This window comes from Pyrgilauda ruficollis, unplaced genomic scaffold, assembly GCF_017590135.1.
Source record: "Pyrgilauda ruficollis isolate IOZ18807 unplaced genomic scaffold, ASM1759013v1 scaffold60, whole genome shotgun sequence".
NCBI lineage: Eukaryota > Metazoa > Chordata > Aves > Passeriformes > Passeridae > Pyrgilauda > Pyrgilauda ruficollis.
In genome coordinates this window covers 680,870-708,256 of record NW_024527711.1, presented here as the reverse complement: position 1 = coordinate 708,256, position 27,387 = coordinate 680,870, and the positions used below count along the sequence as shown (strand labels likewise).

At 37.6% G+C, this 27,387-nt stretch overlaps 1 protein-coding gene across 1 annotated transcript in view; it reads right to left on the bottom strand.

The window, feature by feature from the left end:
• Nucleotides 1-27,387, bottom strand: part of GRM5 (glutamate metabotropic receptor 5) — a 232,456-nt gene that overhangs the window by 6,908 nt on the left and 198,161 nt on the right. Inside the window, exons 8-10 of the mRNA XM_041483657.1 lie at nt 16,182-17,121; nt 3,187-3,285; nt 1,467-1,628 (exon numbers count right to left, since the gene is read on the bottom strand). Of these exons, the coding sequence (XP_041339591.1) occupies nt 1,467-1,628; nt 3,187-3,285; nt 16,182-17,121 (1,201 nt within the window). The remainder of the gene's footprint in view (nt 1-1,466; nt 1,629-3,186; nt 3,286-16,181; nt 17,122-27,387) is intronic.

The window sequence follows — 27,387 nt, the reverse complement described above, 5'->3', positions numbered from 1 at the left end:
GGGACTGGTATCTGAATGAAACATTTCTAGTACAACAGTGGTCATTACCCAAAATGCAAAAGTGATCCTGGTATGAGATGTATCTTCTTTCCTCTACTACCATGACCTCATTGCTATTGTTAATTAAGGTAACTAGAGCTGTGTTATGCTGTCTGAAAAATGCCCTTTCAAGCATCTCTGAGCACATCTCTGCTACACTGGAGCATTCTATTCACCGGATGGAGAGAGGACAATGACACCTCTTGAACTCTGAGCTCTGCTTTCTGAGTTCCACTTAAAGCAGAACATACTTTGAGGTGTTTTCAGCATTACTTGGTCAATCTGATTTTTCACTGTTTTCATTGCTAAAGGTATGAAGTGGGTATTGGGAAAAATAGAAACCAACACCTTACCTGACACTGAAATCAAGTGTAAAAGAAAAAAAAAAAAAAAAAAAAAAAGAAAAACCAAAAAAAACCCACAAAACCCACACACAACACAAACAAAAAAACTAAACAATGAACCAACCAATAAACCAACAATAAAAAAAAAAATTTACTCTCCCAGTTGCATCTCCAAAGTCAAGAGTTGATTTGACTTCTGTCTTCTGCAAATAGCATGCAGTTGGAGGAACTTTACATGCTTGGCATGCCCAACAAAGAATTACAGAAGTATTTTTGCATATGTGACTTATCAGGAAAATTACTCCTGTGAGTTATTAAGCAGTTTCTTATTCATTGCAGTCAATCAAATAAAAAATGTATATATTATGCAAGAAATGCAAAAGAACTTGTGATGGCTGCTTTGTGAAAGCTTCATAAAACATTTCTATAGTTGATTTTACCAAATATGTGTGAATGATTCTCACAGGTGATGCAGGATGTTGTAACTTCCCTAACTGAAAATAGCCTTACAAGGTGTCACATAATGTACCCACTACTTTTATTTGTATGTAATTTTTCATCTTGAAAAATCCAAAGCCATTTGTAATACTAATATAAAGGGATAGTTAGGCCCAGGCATGGAAAATGTCCACAATAAGATTGGAAGACAAATATGATGTTGCACGAGGGCTTTCAGGACATGAGCTGAACAACACTGCCCAGTATGAATTGCATGGCATTATTTAGACTGGAAGACTGTAAGCGGGATTTGGTCAGTATCATGGGACCTCTTTGTCCCATGAGATGATGAGTTTTTTTCATCATTCACAAATGGTCAGGCCCCTCCATGTCCTTTTTTCATATGCTCTTCATCTCAGTGACTTCTAGCACTGGTCTGATACTTACAGGGACACGAGAATATACCTACTTTCTGTCCTGCAGTGTCTGAGTTCTCTCTGGGAGATTCCCAGGCTATTCAATGGCAACTCAGCTGAGCTCACAAAATTGGACAAGGACCATTGGCCAGGACATTGTGGCTGGAGACAACAAAACACAGCCATCAAATGCAATTGCACTCTCTGTTAAGCAGCAGGTGTTCTTAACTGTTTGAGTAGGTCTTGCAGCTGACAGTCTTGCTGTGGAACTATTAGACTGACACAGTTTCCAGTCTTTTTGACTGTTAGGGCATCCTCTTTAACAGGAACCTTTTTCTCCTCTCTACTTGACTCAGATCGATTACAGTCTGGAATGCAAACAGATTCTTCACTGTGAAGATACAAAAAAGAAGTTTTTGAAATGTGTATATATGGCCAGGTAAAACAGAGCTGAATACTGTACAACAAAATACAGTTGTCTGACAATTACATGTACTTTTCCACTCTTCAGAGTTCCATAATATATTGATTTCAGATAGCTTTTAAATGAAGAATAAATATTTCTGAAGGCAATGCAATGTAAGAAAAAAGAATTCCAGATGACACACAGACAAGAAACCAGTCCAGTCGGCAAAAAATATACTTTGTGTGCAACACTCAGCAATCAATGTTTCTGAAGGTATTTTAACTGCAGAAGCCCTCAGGTGTGTGCTATATGTTGTATATGTGCTATATGTGTGCATATGAGTGTTCATGGCCTTACGCATGTGTGTGGATGCTGTACCCAAGGGAAACGTAACACTGTGCAAGTGTCTCCCTGAACACCCTCCTGCAATGATAAAATTCCCTGAGGAAAGTAACACTTGGGAAAAGTGATGGTATAATTTGGTCACCCTGTGCTCTACTGTTACATTTATAAATATTCTACAGGGCTTGATAAGGAATAAGTAGATATTTTAATAAATGGTGCAATGGTTCTTACACTTAGTAGAACATAACACAATGGCACAATGCTTCTTAAGAGCATTGTTTCATGAAAGATGTATAATCATCTTTGGCATGAATGTGCTTATATATTTATGAAAGGACCTATATGGAGAAATGAAAATTCTGTCCTATGGGAGAGTTCAACTTTTGGAAAACTCAAAATGAGAAGAATTGCTGAAATCTCCAAGTATTTCACAGAATGAAGCAGTTTGAAATATTTCAATAGGAAAAACATCAAAATGGCCATACTAAAGCAGTTAATCCTAGTAACATTGAAAAAAATCTAGTATTTGATATTCATTACATTATAGCATTGCTTAATGTCATGCAAAATATAATGATAATGAAACAAAAAATAAGTATATGTATTAAACTGAGAAAGTTACTAAAAAGAGGCTTTAAACTGAATTTAAAATTACTTTGAAACCTTTCCTTAAAATAACTGTAAAACTCAGCACTTTTCCATAAGATATTTTGATTAAGAAGAACCAACATTTTCATGTTGAGTATGTTTTTATCAATCAGTTTTTCTCTGACCTTTTAAAAAGTTTTTTTGGTTAGACTTAATGTAACCCCTAATATGTAGCGGACCTACCCTTACTCCAGGTTAGAATGCTAGTTCTTTTCATCTGCCCAACTGGCTTAATAAGTCAGGTGCAAGATTTCTCCTCCCCAAAGCACCATATTACAACAACATCACACAGGACATGTGGTTCAGATCACTGGAATGAACATGGTGCAGAGGTTTTTGTAGTCAGATGGAACACATAAATCAGCAGTGGCAACATGTTTTCTTTTTCTTTTTCTTTTTTTTTTTTTTTTTTTTTTTTTTCTTTTCTAAACATATTTTATGGGATACACAGGAATTACAGAGAGAGCATCTAGCCTGGAGTTATCCAGGGTTGCTCCTTTCTGTTCACAGACATATCACACTGACCTAAGGCCACTTGCTCTTTGCTTACCTGGTCATTGTAGCTCGCCCACCATTCCCCATACTCCCTTTTGGGGTGAAACACTCTATTTCCGACTTGTGCGGGGGGGCCAGTCTCCTGCCTTTGTACCTAATAAATCACGACAACAACAGGAGCAAACAGAGAGAAGTGATTGTGTGCTCAGCTTTCTTTGTCAGCTGCTATGCAAAGGGCCATGCCCATGAATGCTACTGTGGCAGTGGTAGAGAAGAGTGCAAAGCAGCTGTGGGAGTGGTGGAATAACTGCATACAACCCCAGACCAGTGTTAAAGCCAACAGGGTTATGCAGGACAGGTGCTCGTTTTCCTTATATATATCTATATATATATATATATATATATATATGTCTGAATTTGTATATAGGAGGAGACAAAGAGATTTACAGAATAAATAACAGACTAACACTTTAATATTTTTTGGAGTTAGACCAAAACAGAGAAATTAGACCAAAAAGAGAAAAAATCTCTTTACAGAGAAACATTTTAAGGGAAGCAACACTTAAGAATCAGTGGGAAATCAGGTGGTGGTCATGCTCTCAACCAGCATATTTCCCTGATCCTACATCTTAGTAATATGTGGCTTGTTTCACTTTTCAAAGCAAACACCAGTGTAGTGGCCTGGTTTGCTAAAATCAGTGTGGGCTCACAGTTCATGTTGTGATTCGGACTTCCTCTCTCCACCCACAACAAATTGAAGTTAGATTACTTGCTGAGGTCTTGACATAAAGTCAAGTGAGATCAACCCCAAACCTAGAGCCCAGTGCACTACTATGTAAAAGACCTCGCACTTCGATGAAGAAAAATCATTTGGATAAACAGTTTAATACTTGATCATCTAATTGATTCATGGATGGGATACAAGATAAGACCTGGTTGTTGTTTACACTCTGAACACTCAGTTGGGATGCGAGTAATGTAGAGGTCTCATACTGTCTCTCCTTCCAGCAGCGAACTTCACCCTAATTGCACCAATTCTTGTGCTAGGTGTTGAAATACCTATTTAAGTCCTTTAAGAAAAATTTGAGCAAAATACCTGCACGTGTGTTCTCAAAGAGATAGTGATATCCCACCCCCAAATCCTGTGAGCTGCACTGTGGGGGTTTAACACACTTCTGTGGGGAAGCTTGCACATTTAACACTGTTAAAATCACAGAATAATGGACTTTTTTTTTGTTAATTCATTAATCCGATCTAGATAACAAAAGTACCTTGAGGAGAATTACTCTGTAAAAGATAAATAACTTGAATACAGAAAAAGTGAACTAAATATTGGGTGCAGTTGTATTGGACCCTCAGATGCAGAGTATATTGCATAAATCACTGATGAAGAAGCTTAGTGAAACTGAGAGTGAGCTGGAGACAGCAAAATGAGGTGTTTAAATGCAAAGTCCTTTGGTTTACAAATTATAACCTTACTGAAAGGAGAACAACAGCAATTTTGCAGACTGGCTACCAAGGTTTTAAGACCATCTGGAGTGTGGTGTATGTAGTGTTCCCAGATAGGCACAAAGCTCGCACAGGACACACGTACTAAATGGAAGTCGATTCCTAGAGCAGAGAAAAAGTGGATGGATTTAGAGAGTAGATAAATTTACTGAAAAATACAAATGAAGTCAAACTGGATCATACAAAATTAATTGGAATAGCCAGAGAAAAAGAGGAGAAAGAAAAGAATGTGTAGAAACTTCACAGGAAAAAAAAGGAAATAAACTTGAAGTGAAGGTGTTAGACATCAAAGAAAGTAGCATTTAGGAAGAGCAAGATGGAAATACAGTTATGTTTAGAGTAAATAACTAAAAGAGATATTTTGTTTAGCAAGCCATATGGAAAAAATCGAAACTGAAAACCTGGGAGACTCTAAATGGTCGCAATAAGCAGGATTTTAGAAAGTAGCAACAAAAAGGAACAAGAGGTAAATGTCCTTGGTAATCCCATCCTGAAGAACCCCAGGTTAGGATGGATGCTCCGATAAATAAACCCCTACAATGGTCCATTCCACATTAGTATAAATTTCACTACCATGAAAATCAGCAGAGACACTGTTATGAATCTCACAAGTTTATCCATCCACTCAAGAGCAAATTGCACTACCAGAAACAACATGTTGCCTCATAAAACCTCAAAGCCTTCAGCCATAGTAGCTGCTATGCTGCCATTCATTCAGTGCTAAATATCCATGGATATTATGAAACAGTAAACCAAACTATAGTCAATCCTTCTGGTGTGGAAAGTGCATCTAACTGTTGAAAAGAAGCTGCAAAATTCTTTGAGTGACTATTCTAAAAAGGCATACCAAAGGTTCTCCATAAAATGTTTTCAGCTCTCAGAGCAGTCACAGGATATTAATTTGGCTCAGGACATCTTGCATTAGAAAAATGTCACCTTCCAGGTTGTTAAAACCAAGGATTGCTTTAAAAGAGCAAATCTGTTGAGGGGGAAAACCCTCAGGCATTTCTTTGCAGTTGACATAAGAACTACTAATGTGAAAAGTAATTGGGTATTTTGGAAGAGTCATAAAACAGTACAGTGTGAGCAGTATTTGCAAGAACAAATTTATTTTCTCATTTTCTCCAATTTCAAGACTATATATTGGCTAGAAAAAAGATAGAAGACTTTGATTTTGTGCAGAAAGGCAGCAATTAAATTCCAAATAGGATCTAAAATATTTTGGGTCATCTTTAAATGTTTTTCTCACATCTTTTGGTGGGAAATGGTGATCTGTGTCATTTTTTTGGCACAGGAGCAAGTTTTTTTAAGGAAAATATTCAATGACAAATACTAATATGTTTTACAAGTGTTGATCAGTGAAAGGAAATTTGGGAAGCAATTCCCAGTAACTCAGTCACTGCAGAGCTTATCCATTTGCCAAATGCTTGGTCACATCACTCTATCTTACACAGCAGTGCTCTGCTCTCTCACTAGAGAGAAAGAACTCCTGGGCTGAGAAACCATGACTACACTGCCTTGGTTTTTAGTGAAGTCAATGTACATGTGATTCATGGTAGGAAACACCAATGAGACTGCTCAGGTTTGAAGGACTTCTAGACTTTTCTCTAGCCTTCCTCACCTTCCAACAAAACTCCTCTTGTAGACTTATATTAATGGATACTCTGGGCAACAAAGGGGGAATATGGGTGTCATCATCCTGAATGAGATCAATAGTGATTCACTAAAATCTGCAGAAATCAGCTTTTATATATGTGTAGACCCCCGTTTTTTTTTTAATTTTTTTTTCTTTTTTTTCTGTGCTGACAACTCTCTAGATATGGGCTTTTTTAGACTATGCCTCCACAGTAGATCCAGGTGCTGGTATCCTGGTTATCTTGTCTTCACGTTAGGATGAGACACATCTTTGTTCATCATCCCTCATACTTCTGCTCTTTCCCAGTTTCCATGCAAAAGGTGTTGGAAGCCTTGATCATCAGCACATTTCATATGGCTGTACATCTCCTGTCTGAAGGATGTTGGCAGGGGAGACCTAGAAGTTGTGCCAAAGCCTATATTTGTCAATAGTTTGGTCAAAGACATTCTTGAATCCTTGAAAAATAATCTGTGGATAGAATGTGGATGGTAATGCACAGGTTCTGTTAAAATGTCCACACTATACACAGTGAGAGGTTTCTCAAAAGACAAGACCTTGCAATAACAAAAAGTAGTTTTTTTCAAACAATCTGTCCTCTGAAAAAAAAAATTACCAAATATAAACTCGTTTTTAATCTTTCACATAAGGCGTTTTTTTCACTATTTCAGTAAAAAAGTTTAACTAACTGAAGATATCTCAGGGTATCTTTAGGTTTTTAAAATACAAATAAAATGTAATTTATTGTGTTGGAGATGGAGATCTGTCATAAATCCCTATTTCAAATACAATCTCATACTGCCATGCAGAAGTGTTATTGATTATTGAGCACCCAATGTGTGCTTGACACTGTTAACTTATATACAAGCAGTATATTTCATCTGCAATATTCCTTGGTCTTGATATTAAGAAATTAAGAAGAACTTAAATTTCATTGCAGTAGAGTTAAAGCTAGCCTTTAGATTAGATAATATGTTTAAAGATTTCTGCACAAATGCTAAAGAATGGAATATGAAACATATTTAGTGTTTTTACTGTAGGGGCTGCTTTGAACTACAAACATACTGTGTTTTCGAAAATTGATTCTGTGAGATCGGTCATGCTATCTTGAAATTGCAGCATATTGCACTGAATATTTTGAAAGAGTCTCTGTTTATTTTGTGAAATTTCCCCATTTATATAATGGATAAAATAAATTTTATGTTATTAAGCATGCCACTTTTTTAATTTTTAAAAAAAACCAACATATAAACATTGCTTACTTAGCACAATTTCAGCAAGTAAAATTGCTTTAGAGCCAAACTTACAATTTTTTTTTCAAGTGCAGCATAATATTTCACTTTAAAAAAAATCTTATTCTAATTAAGCAATAATGTGTAATTGCAGCTTGTGAATTAAAATGACATTTTTGTTGGAATGATATTCAAAGCATTATACTGGCTTAAGGGAAGATTAGACTGATAGTAAAATATTACTAGGCTGCTTAATTGCCTTGTTCCAGAAAGGTTTTTCTGAAGTATTGGACAAATCATTGCACAGGATTTTCATACACTAGAATCTGACCTATATAAACATCCAATATATAATGGTATATATATAACAGCAGATTAAAATTGTTATATATTATAAACATATATAATGAGTATATATTTTATAAGACATCTGCCTTAAATATCAGTCACAGTCATGAAAAGGTATTTGTCACCAGACAGAGCTTTCAGCCAGATGAAATGCCATCTCCTCCACTAGTCTACATCAACATTCAGGATACAAATACAAATACCATTCATTATAATTCATACAGGTGCTCCCACAGTGGCAGACTGCTTCGTGACTTGGTGGACCTTGGAAGGAGGAGGGTACATGTCCTGGTCTTTTGTTTATCAGATTAATTACAGTGCATCAAATCAATTGCAATGCCAGTTTTTATCAAAGTTTGCTGTAGAAAGAAGCAGAAGTTCCTTTGGTAGACAAACCTGAAAGACAGAAGCTACATTGTGCATGCTAATGAACATGAGACCACCTGCATGGATTCTCTGGGTGCTCTCCAGCATGTGTGACAAGGACAGTAGTGATATAGTATGTGGTGGCCTTTATTTGTCATCAGAATTTTTGGAGGCAGGCTTGAAGATTAAAAAAAAGTAAAAGGGATAAACACTGCTATTAAAAATTAGAAATTCTTCCTTCTCTAAATAAATACGAACTTTTGGGTTCCTGTGTCCACTGTTCCTTCCTTTTCTTTTTTTTGCAGTACAGTAGCAAGACTCCATTTTGCAACCTAAAGCATATATGGATAACAGTAGGCAGGGAACTGTTCAAAATGTCATCTAATTTGCAGACTTCAGCTATGATATTTGCTTCAAAATGATGGTAACAGTGTCTTAATAATATAAATAATGCCAAATATTAGGCTTGAAGACATGTGCTCAGTTAATGCAGCCAAAAAATTATATCAATCAATCAATCAATATTTTAATTAAATTTGAGAGGAAATTTCAAAAAACAGCACTAGCACTGTACACAAAAAACGTTGTAATAAGGTCATTCAAGAGTATAAATCCATTATACAGATGGAATGTTTTAGCAGTAGTTTATCAAAAGCTTCTAGTAATACCTTTCACTGTGTTTTATAAAATATTCTTCAGTCATTTCAGAGTATTTGAAGTTTAATTAATCACTGTATCAAGCTTGTCTAAAAAGACACCAAGACTAAATTATTTAGGGAAAAGTGACGGACTCAAATCACTCAGTAATCTCTCAATCTAAATTTTTGTAGTATATTAGATTAAAATAGCTCCAAATGATCCATTTGGGAACTGATTCATTAATAAATGCAGACTAATCCATCAAAAGGATAATGACCTTCTCTGAAGAGTCTTTTTTTTTTAATCCTGCATGCATCAAAATTCAATTTTAGCAAGGCTATGAAGCAAACAAATAGCATCTTGTGTCACTAAGCCTAGATTTTCCTTTTTTAGATAAAAACAATACCTGTTGGGCCAAACCTTCACCTCTTGTAAATTGTTATCTGCTCTAATAAACTAAGTCATATAAGAAGCTTAGCCCTCACTTTTTGACCATCAACTCATAATACAGAGGCATCTAACCACTTTTGTGCAATTTGGAGTCAAGGGTTCCATTAAAGAGCATCTGGAGAAATTAATTTATTTTTTGGTGCACAATGATTTTTCTGTGACATCTTTTGCCCTACAGAAATATGTGGTCCTGTTTTGAGCAGCTTTTCTACTTTTCAGTTTCCAAAAGGATTTATTGCATTGAGGTGCACAATGGCTAGAAGCTGGTCACTGTAACCACCATTACTAGTTGAAAGATGGTGCAATCATTTCTAGAATGTGACTTTTACCACTGTTATTAGTTGAAAGATGGTGCAATCATCTCTAGACTGTAACTTAAGCATTAGTTGTCCCAGTTCACATTCTTTAATAGTCTCCTAATTAATTCTCTGTACACACAAGAACTGTTTAGCACTAAAAATCATCTCTAAATTATTTCTTTAGTCTATAAAACTTCAGGATTTAAAATAATGTCCCCCATGTCTTTTTTTCTTTTTTCCCCCATGGTGAAATAACACTGGAATTGGAAAAATCTTTTACTGTAAAGCTGTTATAGCAGCCCAATGGGTATACGACAGGTGGCTGGGACCTCTCCTCTGGCACTGACTGACATTAAAAATAATTTTACTTTTCACCAGGGTAGGAAGCAACTCTTTTTTTTCCCAATTTTTTTTTTCCAGACAGTGTTTATTTTATACAAGACAGAACAGCTCCACCATGTTCCAGTAGGAAAGCAACCCATGCTGTCATATATTACAAGCTGCTGATATTATTCAATACAGCAGGTTATGCACTAGTTTTGAGCTGAGTCTTGTGGGTTTACAACCTGTTCTATATTCAGTTTCATGTTTTCCATGTTTCAATCAGTTCAACTACCCATAGAAACTGCAGAACCAATGACTTTTATGAAATCTGTGACTGTTAGTCTAGAGTTTAGGAAAGTTGTGCTTTGCCTTGTTTTGCCAGGCAATTGACATGATGGAGTTTTAGCCTTAGTGTACTGTATGACCAATCAGATCACCAGAAATATCTCAGACTTTTGGTTATGCAGATTTTGAGTATGAACCTATAGGCTGCTTCCTGGAGAAGTCTGGTAAGTAAAAAGTTTTTAAAAATTAGTTTGGAAGTGAGTTGTAGTGTTCTTTTATCATGATTCAAAACGTGTCAGAGAAATTGTTCAAGCTACATATATATGAAGACAAAACTGTAACTTGCACTATAAAAAATGTGTCTCAGTAGAATATGCTGTGGCAGAAACTCAGGATCAGTACCTTTCTGAATGGGTCTGCACATGAGGAATGAAAACCAGCTTCAGCTTTCCACAAAAATCTCTCAGTTTTTCTTGTACTCCATATTCTTTACAAGACTAAAAGCTCTGTGTCAAACAACAGGCCTGTTTCATATGTCAGGCAAGTTGCTGAGGCATAGGAAATTTGAATCTTTCCCATTTACATTTGAAATCCTCATAATACACACACATACTCTAAAAAGATTTGATCACAGCTCAATGGCCATGCCTTCAAATCTATCTGCTTATTCATGTATGTGGCTTTCAGCCAGTGAAAAGTTGGTATCTGGATAGTGGGAATTGCATGAGATGCATCTTGGGGACCTTGGCATGGTGTGTGTAACAGTGGCAGAAGTTTTTTCTGATGGGTTTTCCCATTTGTCTGGAAAATAAATAACTTCCCAGAACTTTCTTCATAATGCAGCATAGCAGTAGTGAAAACTAAGTTTTCACATTTCAATTCACTTGGTCTTTTTCAGTACTTTATATGGATTTCATTCACACTAGAAGTTTAAGAATTTCTTGTGGAAACAAGAATTGACTTTTTGAGAAACTTAAATTCAGACTTCTGAAAAAGCTCATCCCAAGATTTCAGTGCTGAAATATGGCATGCAGATGCATTATATAATACTTATACTGGAATATTTCTAACTATGAATGGCAGCTTCCAGGCTGATACAAGCATATTTTCTTATTTTCTGGTCCAAAATTGCTCCTTTTGGAATTGTAAAAAAATATCTATACTCAATCATAAACAGGAAAATAGAATAGAGAAGGGAGGAAACCAGCTGTTCCTTGCGGAAACAGAGCATGCAGTGTGCTGGGAGACACCTGTTTCCAAAATATTTAATTATGGCACAGTTTGGGACTGTCTGATGTCTAATTATGCACTAACTATAGACATTGGTGGTCCAGGACTAAATCCAATTAAGTGGAAAAAATCTACCTTGCTTACCATGTTTTCTTCATAGAAGAAATGGAATGGCAATTATCAGCATGTGAGCCCAGGCACCTGATGGCTTTTTCTGATGTAGCAGTGTAGTGCTTGAGAGGGACAAACCTGATTCTGAGGTGGAGGTGTGAGCATTTTTGTTTAAGTTTAGTAAGATAAAACAAAATGATGGTGATTTATACAGGAAAAAAATTGTGGTTCCCTTAATGAACCACAGGTGAGTTTGGCTCACTAGGACAAGGAATCCCCAGTCCTCGATGAAAGCTGTCAGTACTGTCACTTCGGCAGATGTACACAGAGCAACGCTCAGTTCTGTAATAATACAGTGCAGGACAAACTTCTTAAGTGGGCAAGACAATACATTAAAAAAAAAAAGGTGAGTTTTCTGTTTAGATTTACAGCCATAGCTTATGTTTAAATATTTGGGAAATGCTTCATCACATAGTAAATCCATGCAGAATAAAGTATCACTGCCACACCAAGTTATTAAACTTTAGTCTTAAAAAGATTTGTGAGAGAAGTGTCTCTCAGGTAAGGTGCAGATATTTATGTGCATAATTCTTCTTTTGTCTAGTATTGTGCTGTTCACAGCTGTATGGAGTAATTAGGCATAAAACACAGTCAATGTATCTTGAATATACCTAACATTATCTGGCTGAGCTGGTGATGATTCTTTCCTTTAGAGTGATCATAGCTACCTGCCTGGGTTACAGATTGAAAGTGCTGCTCAGCCTTCTGGCTTAGTTACTGACTAAGATGATGATCAGATAATCAGACTTGTTTTGCTTCAGGAGGGCACTTTTGGCTTGTACTGGACATCTATAGGTTTCCCTCTTTTGAGAAAAATACTGGTAGGATTTTAAATACTTAAATGCCTCATATATATGCGATATACACTATTTAGGAAGGTTTTTAATACTTTGCTGGTTACTCAGAACAGTTTATTACTTGCTTTAAAGGTAAGAAATCCTATTAGTCTTCGGGTAGTTGTGGGGAGATGAGTGGGAAGATTGGAAAATGGAGCATGTATGCCATTTAAAGACACCTTCCAGAAGACATAAACAACTAGTGGTTACTTTTTTGTGTGAAATCCAGGACAATGATATTAGAAAGCTAAAAGGAGCTTTTGAATATCTGCACTATTCTCTAGGTCAGGGTAACATGACTGAGACCCTTTGATGTGCAGTCCTGACTAGAAGTATAATAGCAGCTCTTGCAGCAGAAATATACAGCCTTTATCTTACATGGAATAGCGAGTTATCTGAGAGTGAGGAGAAGATAAATTAGCCCTGTATTTTTGGTCCTTGCAAAAAGGCTATGTAGCATATGTGATAATAATTCCTGGTACCTCAAGGCAAGATTTACTCAATGTATTCATGGCCTTCCTAGTCTCTATAAAACTAACTTGTAAGATGACTGGAATCAGAAATTCCAATGCCTCTCTACACCAGTTATATGGTTTTGACTCCAGCTCTGTAGTACTCTTCTCTGTGAAGTCACTTCTGATAATGTCAGGTTCGTTAACCCCACCTTAAATGAGGGCAGAATATCTTTTGGTGAGTACTGCTGAATCACAATAGCCTACATGAAATGGTTTTCGTTTCACTGGGTAATGAATAGTTTTACTCTCTCCTTCTACATATTTCAGTATGTGAAGATTCATTCCAACACAAAACCACAGCTTGCCTGGGTTTTCTTAATTGAAGAACACCCCATGCAAAAAGTCATTTAGGACTTTAACAGATGCATTGCTTTATTTAGGCAAAAGCAGTCTTGTTATCTGTCATTTTGTGGCTGATGTGAAAGCTCTGAATGGAATGTTGGCATTATCTGTTTGACAATGATTTGATGCAATGCTACACTGTGCTATAAATTAGTGTCAAGAAGCAAAATGCTAATGATAGAGGCCCCTCTATGCACTGGTGACTTAAATAGCATGTTTCTTTAAAATTCAACAGTGACTCACTCTCTTTTAAATAAAACCCCTCTGAGCTATTTAAATAATGCCATGAAGTTCTAGTGCATATTTCCTTTGATTCTGAATACTTTGTTGTTTACTTGAATAACTTTCAAAACAATCTTTTGAGCATTGCACTGAGTAATACCTTGAAACATATAGCTTTGTGTAATCAGATTTTTTTTTCAAAGAAATGTTTGATTACCAAGTAAAATGGTGGAATTATATTTGCTCATTTTCTACACTAAATGAAATTGAAGCTGACAGTGGTTTTCTGTACTTTCTTGGAGACTATGCCAGACCTAGGTGAAGTCCTGAGCACCATTTTAAATGTACTTATCACCTTTTAGGACTCTCTTTCGTGTAATCGAATTGGTATTGACTAGAGAGAATTTCCCAGGATTGATGGAATCATTTTGCTCTTGGATGCCTAGACCCTGCAGGCACACCCTGACTGAGCACTACTAAACTCAGTGGCACCATTACAGCTCAATTGGCTGGGGATTCAGACATATGTATCAGGAGGATCTTCTTTGCTCCAGTTTTGTGCATGATGAACACTGCTGATGACATACAAATTTTTCTCCAAGTTTCAAATGCACAGTTCAAATTCTTTGTATCTCGGGAAATATGTCAATGTACCAGCTTTCTGCTGCCATTTTCATCCCTACACACACATACTGGGCACTCTGAAAGCTCTTTTGGATTGAAGTAATTCCCAAGACAGAGCTATTGAAAAAGGAGTCTTTGTTGTTGATGATCTATTATATTCTGCTAATATCTCCCTACTGCAGATATTATCTACTCACTGACGGATGTAAAGAAATGAAAGAGAGTCCTCAAAAAGAAGAAAATACATCTTGTCATTTAGATATTTAATAATGGGGTATGCTCTTTGCTTTTCAGAACAAAACAAAGATTTTAGAGTAATGTCTTTCCAAACCAGACCTGAACAGATCACAAAAATTTCCTTCCAAAGCATGAGATCTTTCTATCATCTATAACTCCACCTTGTTGTGTAAAAAGGTTGCAAAGTGGCAAATGAGTTCTGCAGCAAAAGGGAGGGAAAATAATGATGATCTCAATGAAGAATGCCTTCTAGTGAAGACATATTTTGAAGAATGACTCTTTTAACAGTCCCAAAAGTTGCTACAGGGCTTATATATAATTCAAATACCTCAGGTCATTTATACATAGACACAAAAGTTGCAGAAAAGGATATTTCAGGTAGCCATCACTTAATCTGAAAAATGATTTATCTTTTGAAAATATCCTACTCTGCACCTGGAAAGAAACTGGGGAAAAAAAACCATCATTAACTGATCATAAGTATAAAATATCTTGCAATAGACTGGGCATTTTTGTACCATTTCAAAGTCTCTGAAAGAGAATCATTAGTAATATTCTGACAGAAAGAAATAATCACTTTGGCAGATTATATCCTGCAGGTATTACTAATAAAATCCTCCCTGAGGTTTAAATTGTGATTCACATATAAATGGAAGTACAAATTGTCCTTGTTCCATGCCAGCTGCAGTTATGAACAATGACATGTCTGGAAATATTCATATTATCAATCCTGAAATCCATGTGTGTTTCAGTGAGGAGAAAAATCTAGCTACCTGTCACATCCAGGCTACACATACATAGCTGAGGAATGACAAAATTGCTTCTTTGCAGTTTCATATCAACAGATTTTATTTTTTTTAATGCCAGCAGTTAAATAACCTAAATTATTCTCATAGCACCCATACCAAAAGTGAAAGGATCAAAGGATGAAAACCAACCACTGGGCAAGGTGCACAGCTACAGGTTCTGCTTTATGGAGCAGGGCAGTTTCCACTCCAGAGCTCTCCTTACTTAAGATAATTTTTATACATTTAATATACAAGTTGTCTTCATGATTGCTGAATTCAAATAATACATTAGGAAGAAACAAAGAAATATAAGGGAGTATCTGTTCAATGGCAGGAAGGGTAGGCAGAGCAGGGTCTGTGAGCAGCTGAATTTGTTAGCATTAGGAAGATGTTTGCAGAAAAAGTTAAGGAAGAGGAGATAGGTGAGGACAAAAAGAAAGAAACTAGGAAGAGATAGTATACGTAAGGAAAACCAAGGGAGCAGGAGATAAAAGGTGTAACAGAAGAGCCACAGAGAACAAATTCTCAGATGCCTTAGAGAGGCTGCTCATGATGACTTTTTTGTTTAACATTCCACCTCAATTATGGAGCTCTAGCACCAAACCTGTTGTCTTCCTGCTGTCACTAGAGGAAAAATACAGACACTATGAAGTTCATTTAAGGGAAAGAGACTGTAAATGGGTGTGTTCAGGACAAGGCAATGAGTTATATTTCTTCTCTTGGGTTTTTTTACTCCTACAATCTTGTTTTTCTCCCTATATTCATGTACAGTTTTCACAGCCAGCACTTCCAACTTTGTTTTCCCATTGCTTTGTCAACAGTTTTGGCACAGCATTTTGACTAAATCAACCCCAAAACTTGCAGATGTGGGACAGAGGACACACTCCACTCCCAGTGCAGAGGCAAAGGAGATTAGCACACTTCCCTTTGTCTTTCCACTATTAGTAGCTCTCAGAAGATGACAATTACCTCCCCACACTCCCACATTAAAAAACTTTACCTAAGCGTTTCACCAGATGATCCCCTTCTTTTCCACAGGTTCACCAGACTGCTGGAGCGGCTGGCGGCTGAAGATGACTTTCCATCCCCCACGTGCATGCGGACTACCGTGGATGTGGTGAACGCACTGCGCACATTCCTCTCTGGCTTAGCGAGGATGATGTAGACCTTGGGCACAAACATGCAGCCAAGGGCCACCGTGGCACTCAGACTCACTGAGAAACACATGGTGATTATCTTGTAGTTGCTTCCAAAATATATTGGCACAAAAGCCAGCCAAATGATGCAGGTGGTATACATGGTGAAGGCAATATATTTTGCTTCGTTGAAATTAGCTGGGACATTTCTTGTCTTAAATGCATAAAAGGTGCAGCTCAAAATTAATAACCCATTATATCCAAGGGGAGTCACAACACCCAAGTTGGTGGTGTTACAAATCAGGTAGACCTCTCGGATGCTTGGGTAATCATGCATTATGTCTGGTGGCTCCATTATAAAGAGGGCAACTATGATGCCTAATTGTATACATATCAAGATAAATGCAATGACCAGCTGGGCGCAGGCACTCATGAACCTAGGTTTCTTTGTACAGATTTTCTTCTTGCTTCCAGCCAGGATTCTTGCGATGCGGTTGGTTTTAGTTACTAGAGCAGAATAACTCATAGCCGGCGAGAGGCCGATGCCAATTCGCTGAAGGTAACAGTAAATCTGTTGAGGTTTTGCAATCAGACAGAAAGTGCACAAGTAACCCAGGCAGATGCCGGCTAGAATGATGTAGCAAAGTTCTCGGCTGGATGATTTGACCACTGGAGTATCACGGTACATTATGAACACAATTGTAACAAACAGCGTGGCCAGCAGACCCAGGCATGCAAAAACAACGGCTGCAATGGGTTCGGGATCGCCCCATCTGAGATACTGGACTGGGATGAGGTCACAACCTACAGAAAAATAAAAAGAGAAAGGTAAACTGAAGTATGTAGGTGTGAGATTCTTTAATGATAGTTAGAGGTTTTCTTGATATTTCTCTTTTTTGTTTTTCAGGAAGCTGCCATTGTGTGGAGTGTAGGCTCAGATTGTGTTAAAATAATGCCATTATAATGGCACAATAAGTACATTTCAATGATAGCTTATTTCAGTAATACACTTTATGTGGAATAGAACATGATGACCAAGCTGATTAAGATAAGTCACCTCTCATAGTGCAAATTTACCTTTAAATTCTAAGAAATATAGGAATTCATGAGCAAATTTCTGCAGCAAGTTGCACTACCTCAGTTTAAAATGCTTCAGAGTTTTCTGCATATTATTTACACTTAAAGGACTAGATGTTAATCCTACTAATTATACTGTACACTATAAAGGATATTGGTATTTGCTTAATGATTGTGGAGAGAAATCTTGTAGATTCTAACTGTCAAAAAAAAAGAGAGTGTTTCTCAGATTTGCTACCTTTTTTCTAACAAAAATTTTCTAGAATTGGTCTCGTAAGTAATAGGTAATTTGGAATGGCACACTGTACTCCTTTTTCTGCCATTCATCCTTCTGAAATTTCTGAAAAATTAAAACCTTATCTAACTTGTGAAATAAAATTGAAGTTAATAAATTAGCAACAAAGTTGAATTAGCAGCCAACCTGTTTAAGGACACTTGTTTTTCAGTTTTTCATAGGATTCAGTAAATCATTCTATGCATCTGGGTCATAGAGAGTCAAAAAAGCTTTTAATTCTACAGTGTACAGATCAATAGTAAGGAGTAAAAGCTGTCAGAAAACATGCTGCTGGCATCCCTTTTCTTCCCTCCTTTGTGAATGCACTGCACAGGCTGGATAGATATTTCTGCTTCCTGGACAGTCTATGATTTCTTCCAGGATTTCTGGGCAGACTTAGTTGCTGTGTTGCTGACGACAGCCATAAGCATCCATCCTTGCATTTTATTTCCAAAAACTGAATCTCCTGTTCAGATCCTTTGACCTTGCTTGTTTTCATGACTTTTACTCAGGATGCAGATGGGTTCTGTGTCCCATGGCACTAGAGTATCTTATACCAATGCCTACCAACAAAAGATTTGTTCTCTACTTCCCATCAGCAGGTGATATCCAGGCACTTCCTGGGAAGCAGGCCTTCAGTAAATGTAGCAGTTTCTCCAGAAGAAAAAATGTCATAACAAAAAAGGCACACACCTACACCTTTCTCTTAGGTTTTATTGCTGAGCAGACATCGTACGGTACGGGACATCCCTTTGGCCAGTTTGGGTCAGCTGTCCTGGCTGTGCCCCCTCACAAGGTCTTGCTCATACCCAGCATAGTGGTGAGGGAGGAATATTGGAGAGATAGCCTTGAAAAATGACTGCTGTCTTATCAGTGTGTCTCTAGCTATCAATGCAAAGCACAGCACTGTCAGGGCTGCTATGGGCAAAATGAGCTCCATGTCAGCTGGACCCAGTAATAACAAAGGGGAGGATCTTGATATTCTGGAATACAACTTCCTGAAAACAGTGGACATGCTGGCATTGCCAGCCAGGGCAGGACAGCAGGGAGTGGGTGATGGAATGGAGAAAATGCAACTAAAAGCGTTTATTTCTCCTATACTTGCATTAAGCTTGATTGCAAAATCTAAATTATGTCAAAATTTTGTGGTTTTGTAATGATGTTGTTGTCTTCTGGTTAGATCATGTAGGGGAGTGTCATTCTGACTTCTGGCTTGTGACAAGGCACTGCACCCTGTGAGGATGGAGTGCCAGGTGCACACATCTGTATTTTCTGCAGTGAGGGTAGTTAGGACTGTCTGCTGGATATTTGGATGCCAATAAATTTCAATTAATTAGGCAACCTGGGATCTCAATGAATTGATGAGCAGGAGTAAATGTAGGTATCAGGACTATAATTTGGGAGTTTCTACATGTGAAATCTATTGTATGCCTTTTCCTGCATTTTATGTTGAGTTTAGAGTTTTCCAAATCTGCCACTAACATTTTTAGTAGCAAAAATCATTTCATGAAACAGCATGGTTAAATATTAGGCTTAACTCCTTTCTTCTCTAAGTATTTTTGCATTCTGTATCTCTACAGAAATAATATTTTTGAAGATATAATACCTTGAATCAGGTGGCAAAGGTACAAGGCAGATACTTCTGTGTTCTTGAAGAGAGTGGAAAAATCAGTAGGATTGGGGTCAATGAGTCTTTGACATTAGAGCAATTAAAGTATACAAATTTGCAGTCATTTTAGTGTAAGAGTATTGGGTTCCTTACTGAATACAAATTAATTTGCTATCCATACTTGCCTGCTTTGATGTGAAAAGCTTTCTCTTGCATTAATAAAATTATTACCACACCTAAACATAAGAAAGACAATAGATTTTCATGAAACATTTTCACTGCATTAGTTGATGATACTTTTTTAACTCTTGCTGGTTTTATGGGTTTTCTTATTTAGTATTCAGTGTGAGAGAGGTACTGTATTTTTTTCTGACTTTTTGAAGTTTAAAGTAGCACAGTAATCACATCATAAAAATCAGGATTTTACACAAGTGAGAGTAGGGAAAAAGGGTGAAAACAAGAAGGAATCCTCTCTTGTGTGCATATATCCCACTGTGGGTTCTTCTCCAGGAAGTTTTATAAGTAAGCGACCTCTATTTCTGATTTTAGCAAGATTTAACTAATATTTTGTGGAAACTAATAGTTTCCAGCTTCTAACACTGCTACATATTCTAGACAGGAAATTTGAAGAGAAAAGGTCTTTATCTGGCAGTTGGCCTTTGCATGCAGACAATGATATAGGGGCTAAATTTTGCCTAATTTCTAACATTGTAGCAGAGGTGAATCATAAACAAGTGTTTATCATTAGTTTCAGATTATTTCATGCCTTCCTTGCTTTATTACCCTTTTTTACATTCTCTTGATGAAATACCTGAGAAAAATGTTGAAAACTTGTAGTATTTTTCCCGTCACTGAGTATACTTTACAAGGAGATTGCTAAATTTTGCAATGATTTATTCCTCAATTAAGATCTAAAGATTGGATCATCTTCATGAAACAATGATTGGTGAAGTTTTCATGTAATAATTTTGCAGGTAATGGTTTCTGACAATGGCACTTTTCAGAGAAGGACAGCTAGATCAAGTAAAAGAAAGATGGGAAAACAGCACTGTCAGTGCTCGTGTTAGATTGAAAATGACCTGGACTATACCAAGACAAAAGCTGAAAAATGGTACCACAAAAAGTACTCATTCTTGTCAATGGCCATGACAACGCCCCACAGCCTATCTCTTACACTTTATCAGCATCTCCAAGCACCTGGAAAATTTTCTCTCCTAGCTGGCTCAGAAACAGGTAGAACAAAGCCAGTAGTCTTGCCTGTGGTGCCCAGTCTTGTCCTATAGTGCCTTAGTGTGCTAAGGCACTAAGGTGGTCTTTGGCTTGTGGAAAGGCTGTTTGGACCCAGTCCAATTTGGAGCAGGTGTCGAGTTGTTCTGTGCTCAAGGGTGCCTGGAGCTCCAGTAAAATTGACATGAAACTGCTATTATGCTCTGCTGGCTAGAAAGATAGCCAGCATGGAGCAAGACACCAGATACACACGTGAATAGCAAGATGAGCAGACAGAAAAAAATCAGAATTTCATTTAATATGCTGGGGAAAGGTTTTCTTGAAGGACCCCCAAAAATCACCAAGAAAATACAGATCAGGATGTCTAAGGACCTTCTGAGAAAAAAAGTAGTTTCTGATATTTTGGAAAAATCTCTAGCTACTTGATGGATGGACTAAATTTTGCCATGAACAAGGAGAAGAAATTCTCTTGAAGGCCAGACTGCTGCCATAGGTCAATTAGTAGGTCTATTAGTATACTGTCTTCTTTCTGTAGAGGCAAATTTGTCCCTTATTTCTGATCTTTTATATTGCATTAAAATTAGTTCATCTGGAAGAAGAGTTTATAGATATAAAGCATTATATTATAGACCATATTTTCAGATTTTATTTCAGATTTGATTCTTAGCATGGTTTTAATTTGTTATTACAACCTTGACACCTAGAAGATGCCTTCAGCATCCATAAAAATGTATTAGCTTAGCACTGAGAAATCCCTTCCTTGGCAACCAATATAAAACACATAACTAAACTATTTTCAAAGGCAAACTTGATAGAATAGGGATTGTGAATAGGATTGACTCTGAAAAGTGAAGGTAATTCAATAACTTCTCTTAAGTTAACATCATTAGCTAAAGCTTACTGAATCTGCACATGGAGACTAAAACTGGCAGAAAATTGCTGCTAGTTTAGTAAATTCTAAATATATTTCAGTTGGATTTTGCATCCTGGTCAGCAAGTTTGACCTGTTAAAATAGATTTTCTAGGTAATTTTTCAGACATTCTTCCAAGGTTATCAGAAGTCCAAACTTCAAGGCTGAAATGCAAACAACGATCTAACCACATTTTAGTAATGAATGTGTCTTCATATGGTATTTAGCACTCATTATTCAAAGTCTGTTTATGTTATGAAATTAAATATTTTATATCAATGCTTCTAAATTTTTCTCTCATTATAATCCCAAAAGATGGCAGAGGGATATCTTGATTAGTTATTTAGGCTTCCACATGTATGGAAAGCTGAGATGCAAAAATGTCAGCATCAGAATAAAAATCTGCATAAAGCTGATGGGGTAGATTTTATAATTTACTTTTTTCTTTTTCCAAACCCCAACATTATCCAAACAGAGGACTACACTCTCCAGAGTCCTGGGAGACATATCAGGGCCCTGACCTTGGAATGGAATCTGTACCATCTGAAGGGAGAGAGGACATTAACATGTCAGAACTTTGTTCTGGTGCTATGGTAAATTACTGTAGTCACCAGTTCTTTGCCCTACTCTGGTGGGACCTTTTGAACTTGCTACAAAAGCAGGGCATGCAGAAGTGTCTTAGCTGCTGCAGCTCCCAGACTGGCACATTACTGAAATTATTAGCAAAGGTGGCTTTGCACAGGCAGCAGAGGCAGCTGATGACTGGGCATGTGTGTACTCTGCCACCTCTGCAGGGCAGGATTTGGGGTTGATCACATCTTAAACCATGAAAGCTGGAGCACCTGCAGCTCAGGGGCTGGAGTCCCCAGTAACTGGAATGTTTAGATTTAGCTATGCATTGCAGTAAGAGGTAAGGCCATGAATCTTAGAATAGTACATTCAAGTTACTTTGTGACCATATGGGAAATTATTCTTTAATTACACAAGTGTGCAGAATGATGGGAACAACTGATGAATTACAAAAATCAGGTCTATCCTTATGCCAGTTCTACTGTTTTGATTTAAGTTTCACTTAGAAGTGCTGGCTCTGTGTGTTGTAAATGTTTTGTTCCAAATGCAAACTTTCCATAACATAAGGCACAATTACAAGTGGATCCTTCTGGCTTTGTTGGCTAGTTCCTGTTCATCCAGCCAGGGAGCCTGCAAGAGCTGCTTGTTGAGCTCAGCAATATTGAATGAGCTCACTCGAGCCTGAAGTGCTGTGTGGCTCACACTGGACTGGAAGCTGAAGTTCACACCCTATCTGGAACAAGCAGTTGAGGGAAGAAAAGTGTGCAAACCGAGAACCAAGGGAGCAGAAAATGAGATCCTGGTCATAATATTGCCCTCTGGACCCTTAACTCATCCACATATACCTTTTTCAAGAGGAATAGAGTGAAAGTGACTTATAGCAATGATTACATTTCCTTCAGAGTAAGAAATAAAAAGGAAGGAGAAATAAGGGGCACAGAAAACAGGACATTATTTCTGCTGATGTGCATTTTTAACACTAGAAATAACCAGATGAAAATTGTGTTCTCTTACCCTCAGTCTCAATTATAGCCTTAACAATTATGATCATAAAGCAAGATCCTAGTAATGTTTCAGCAGAAAAATCAATGTCAGCACAGACTAGATTGTGTTCTGACCCGCGTCAGATAATTGCTGAAATCACCCATGCCTGCAACATTTTTGCAAGAGGGAATACAAGAAAGCAGCCTGATGGGAGCAAGCAGATACCCTTTGAGAATATTTCGGGCAAGAGATTAATCACCTTTTGCCTGAGTGAGGGGCAGAATCCAGTCTTAGGGGACAACTGAGGCTCAGACCCTGCCACACACATTTTTCAATCCTTTCCATCCAATGGTTTTTTGGATAATCCATCTCTTATCTATCACTTCCAGATGGGCAGCAAAATCACACTGTTATCCTGGCTTTACTGTACTTTATTTGGTGAAAGCATTTTTGTAGCTATAGAAAAAAATACGTATTTCTGATATATACTCTCACCCTTGAATGGCAAAGAAAACATTTCAAGAGGTGTAAATAGTTAAGCTCCTATTTTCATGGGAATCCAATTAAGAAAATCAAATAGTCAGCATATTTGGAATACACAGAGACTGTGAAAAATGTCAATACAACCTGAAAATAATCCAATTGTCACTGAAATTAATATAATCTAATTTTCTTGCCATTCCTGAGGTGACTAGACAAAACTTTGGTTTTGGTATTGTTGTATGCTGTCTTTGAATGTCAGAAAGACAGAATAATTGCTTCTTTCTCACTCCAAAAGGTCCTTAAATGTTATTGGTAACTGAGCCAAGATGCTCCTACATATACTGAAAAAGCTCTGAGACATTGAACAAAATTTATTTGGTCTTTCTAGAGCACCATTTTTAAATGCAGAAGCTCACATCCTCAGATTCTCCCAAAGCTTTTGAAAAGTCAGCATCAGTGTTGGTCATCAGCACTAAGAAAATCCCTTCACCTGTATCTAAACTTGTGTGGCATCTATTTCTTTTCCACCTGCTGTGAATATAACAAAAAGAAGAGCTTTGAGGAAGAGAGGAGTGACTGGCATCTACTTCTGGACTTAAACCACTGAGTTCCTCCTGCTGTAGCTGAGTCTGTGTCTCAGCCACATTGGCCACATTAATGTGTAAACTGGTGGTGTGTTTTATGGATGTTGCCAACGCAACACATGGGGACTTAGAGGGGCTACAGCAGATTGGGAAGCATAAATTACTTCTGGTACATGTTGGGATAGTACATATAAATCTTGAGAGAAGGAAGGAACTTACTAGGTTTCTGGCCAAGGAGGAGCCTGATCCCTGGGGAATTTTGCATGCAAAAGCAATCTGAAATTTGTGACAAAATAAAATGTGGGCAGTTAACATTCTCTTTCTTGTCTCATTTTCACTTCTAGGTGGAGACATTTTCCAGTAACTGATTTAATCAAGAGAAACTCTTGATCCCACTTACCTTTTCCACTACCTTTGGATTATCTGTGCTTTTCTGTACTTCAGCACTTCAACGTCTTTTTCTGTTCTGAGAATAACTTTGTTTTCCTACACATATTGCATCCCTTCTGTCTTCCCCCTGCTGCATCTGACTTTTGATATTCCATAGGCGGCTGAAAAAGTGCATTAATCTGTCTCCCTTTCTGTCAGTAACATCCCTGCCATTACATGTTTTATTTAGTGAACTTCATGGCACAAAACTGATGCTGATCATTGAGCATAAGAAAGATGTAAGTAATGTTTTGTTATGTGAGCCAAGAAAGGATTCCAAGTAAGTTTTTATCCAAGGTCAGATCTCTGGCAAACAGTGAGGTGCAGCTCCATGTTGAAAGCCATTTCAGGTGCATGGCTGATAAACTTACAGGACTCATCTGAAAGTAATCATGCAGGGAAGACTTATTCTAATGAGGTTTTGTATGTGTAGCCTTGTGGAGCTGACATTCCCTAGGAAATGGCTTTATCAAGCAGCAAAGAGACTTAGTATGCTGCAGTATCAGATGTAGGGACATTTCAAGGAGATTGCTGTATGCTTTAATAAACAGAAAGGAAATTTCCTTGCCAGAATACAAAATACACCAACCTCTCTTAACTTTTAATGCACATTTATTACTAAATCCTATGTTTTAAACAAGATTGAGAGGCAGTTTTTTTATAAGCACAAGAGTTGGCACTAGGAATACGGTCATTAAAAACACAGCTCATTATTTTGTATGGATAAGCTGGGAATAGATTTCTTAAAATCTCTTTGTGATACAAAGTTATATAAGACAAGATCCAGCCATCATGCTGATAATGAGCTGGGTGGGGACTAGGCAGCTCTGAAGTCGTGAGATGGGTGTCCTATTTATTACTAGGAGGGCACATTCCACCAGCTGTTCTCATGAAGACCAAAGAGGTGGTGTTTGGGGGGGAGGTGTTTGGCTTCCAGATAGGGCCTGCCAAATTTGTGCCTGGCTGAGGAACAACTGTTAGATCTCCTGAGGAATGTTGCTTGGCACTGATGTCAAGGGCTCTTTTGTGTACAGATCGATTTTGGTCCCCATAAAGGCATAAAATACATGTCTGATGCCAGACAAATGGTTTGCAAAATGTGATTTTGTAAACAAACACAAAATGTTTGCTCATGTAATGCACAAATCTGTTGGCTTGAGCAAAAATACAACTGATTTCCTTAAAAACAATCACTGATAGGTGGAAAACCATTTTCTCAACCTATGAAAGTTTTGGCAGGCCAACCCATCCCACTTTTCCATTCTGAGGGCAAAGTTAGACTTTCAGAGGGTGCATCCTCCCAGGAGACCACAACACCATGTCATTGAATGTGGAACATGGTGAACCATGCTTGAACCATGGAAATTTGTATGTCCTAGAGAGCCAGCTCAAAGCACAGAGCCTGAGGGTCGGCCTGGGGCCTGATCACTCCACTTTGCCTTACAAATGGTGCTTAGTGTCTAATTACACAAACTTCACCAAGGCAGTGGACAGTTCCTTCCCACCACTGGTTCTCTGTCTTCTTTGGAGGCACTTGGGATAAATGCCCTCCTAACTGACTTGTTGCAGCTCCTTTTTTAGCTGATCTATGCTGGGTAAAACCTGGGTGCTCACCTAAACAGGGGCATGAGCTGGGATCTACAATATCTCGGGCAAAATCCCTGGAGGCTGGGGAGCTGACCAGTTGCACTAGTTGACCTTCATGAACTGACCAGCCTGGTGCAGTAAGCTGGTCCCTGCAGTGTGGCCTTTGCAAACTTCTGAGAAGTGTACCTCACATGGTAACTACACCCTCAATACTCTGTTTTGGGGACACACAGCCTGTTCTCTTTTTCTCTCCTTCTCCATTCTCCCGGCACAAGAAATCTTTCCCTGAGAGAAGAAGGCTTTGCTGGTTGGTTGCTGGTTTCCCAGGGAGGCAGAACTGGGGGAGCAGGGCTATGGGAGTATAGATGCAGCGGAACTTGAAAGTCCATTTTACTGCTAGCCCAGTTTTCTCAGTTGGAAGGTGTTTTTCTTGGGGAAAGTGTCATGTTTGACATTTTCTGAAAAGCATCCCATCAGTTCAATGGTTAAATAATATTCTTGCAATAATTTGGTAGACAAGTTCCTTTATCACAGCAATGCAACAGTCCTTAAACAGGAAATATAGTAAATAAAATTTGTAAAATAAAATACAGTAAATAATACAGGAAATACAGCAGATAAAATCCGTAAAATAAAATCTGTAAAAACAGTAAATAAAACCTACCTAGAGGCCAAACCTTGCCTTATGCTCTCCCACTTACATAAATTCATGCAACAAACTGCATTTTTCTTTGTCTTCCCTCACACCTCAAAGTTTTTCCCCTCATCCATAGAAACTATATGCAAATCTGGTCTGTGACTTCTAGAAAAAAAAAAAACCCAAAGCAAACCTTTCTCTCCTTGTCTATACAGAGCCTGACACAGTGAGAACAGTGTTTTGAAGTGGTTTGTGCCCTGAATAATTGAATACTCAATTCTGCTTCTTACTCATAAAGAAGAGAGGTTGCAGGATACAATGCGGGAGTAATTTATCTCCAGAGAAGCCTAACTGGTATTCTGCAAGAGCATAGAGGTCTATGCCAAGGTAAGGGTGAACACTGTGCTCCAGAAGACTCTGATGAACAAAGGAATAATGTAAACCAAAGTCTCTTTGGAGAACTCAAGCTATTAGCTGCAGGAACTACAGCAACTAAATCAGAACTTTGTCAGATTAAAAAAGAAGATAGTGCATTATTCTTCTGCTTGGGGGGATAACAAAACTCTTAAATTTGACCTTCCTTAATAATTTATCTGATAAGCAGTTATTTTTGTATCTATTTTGGGAAGGGTAAAATCTATATTACCAGCTAGAGGTTAGGACAGGACTGAATACAAAACCATGACTTTTTTTTTATT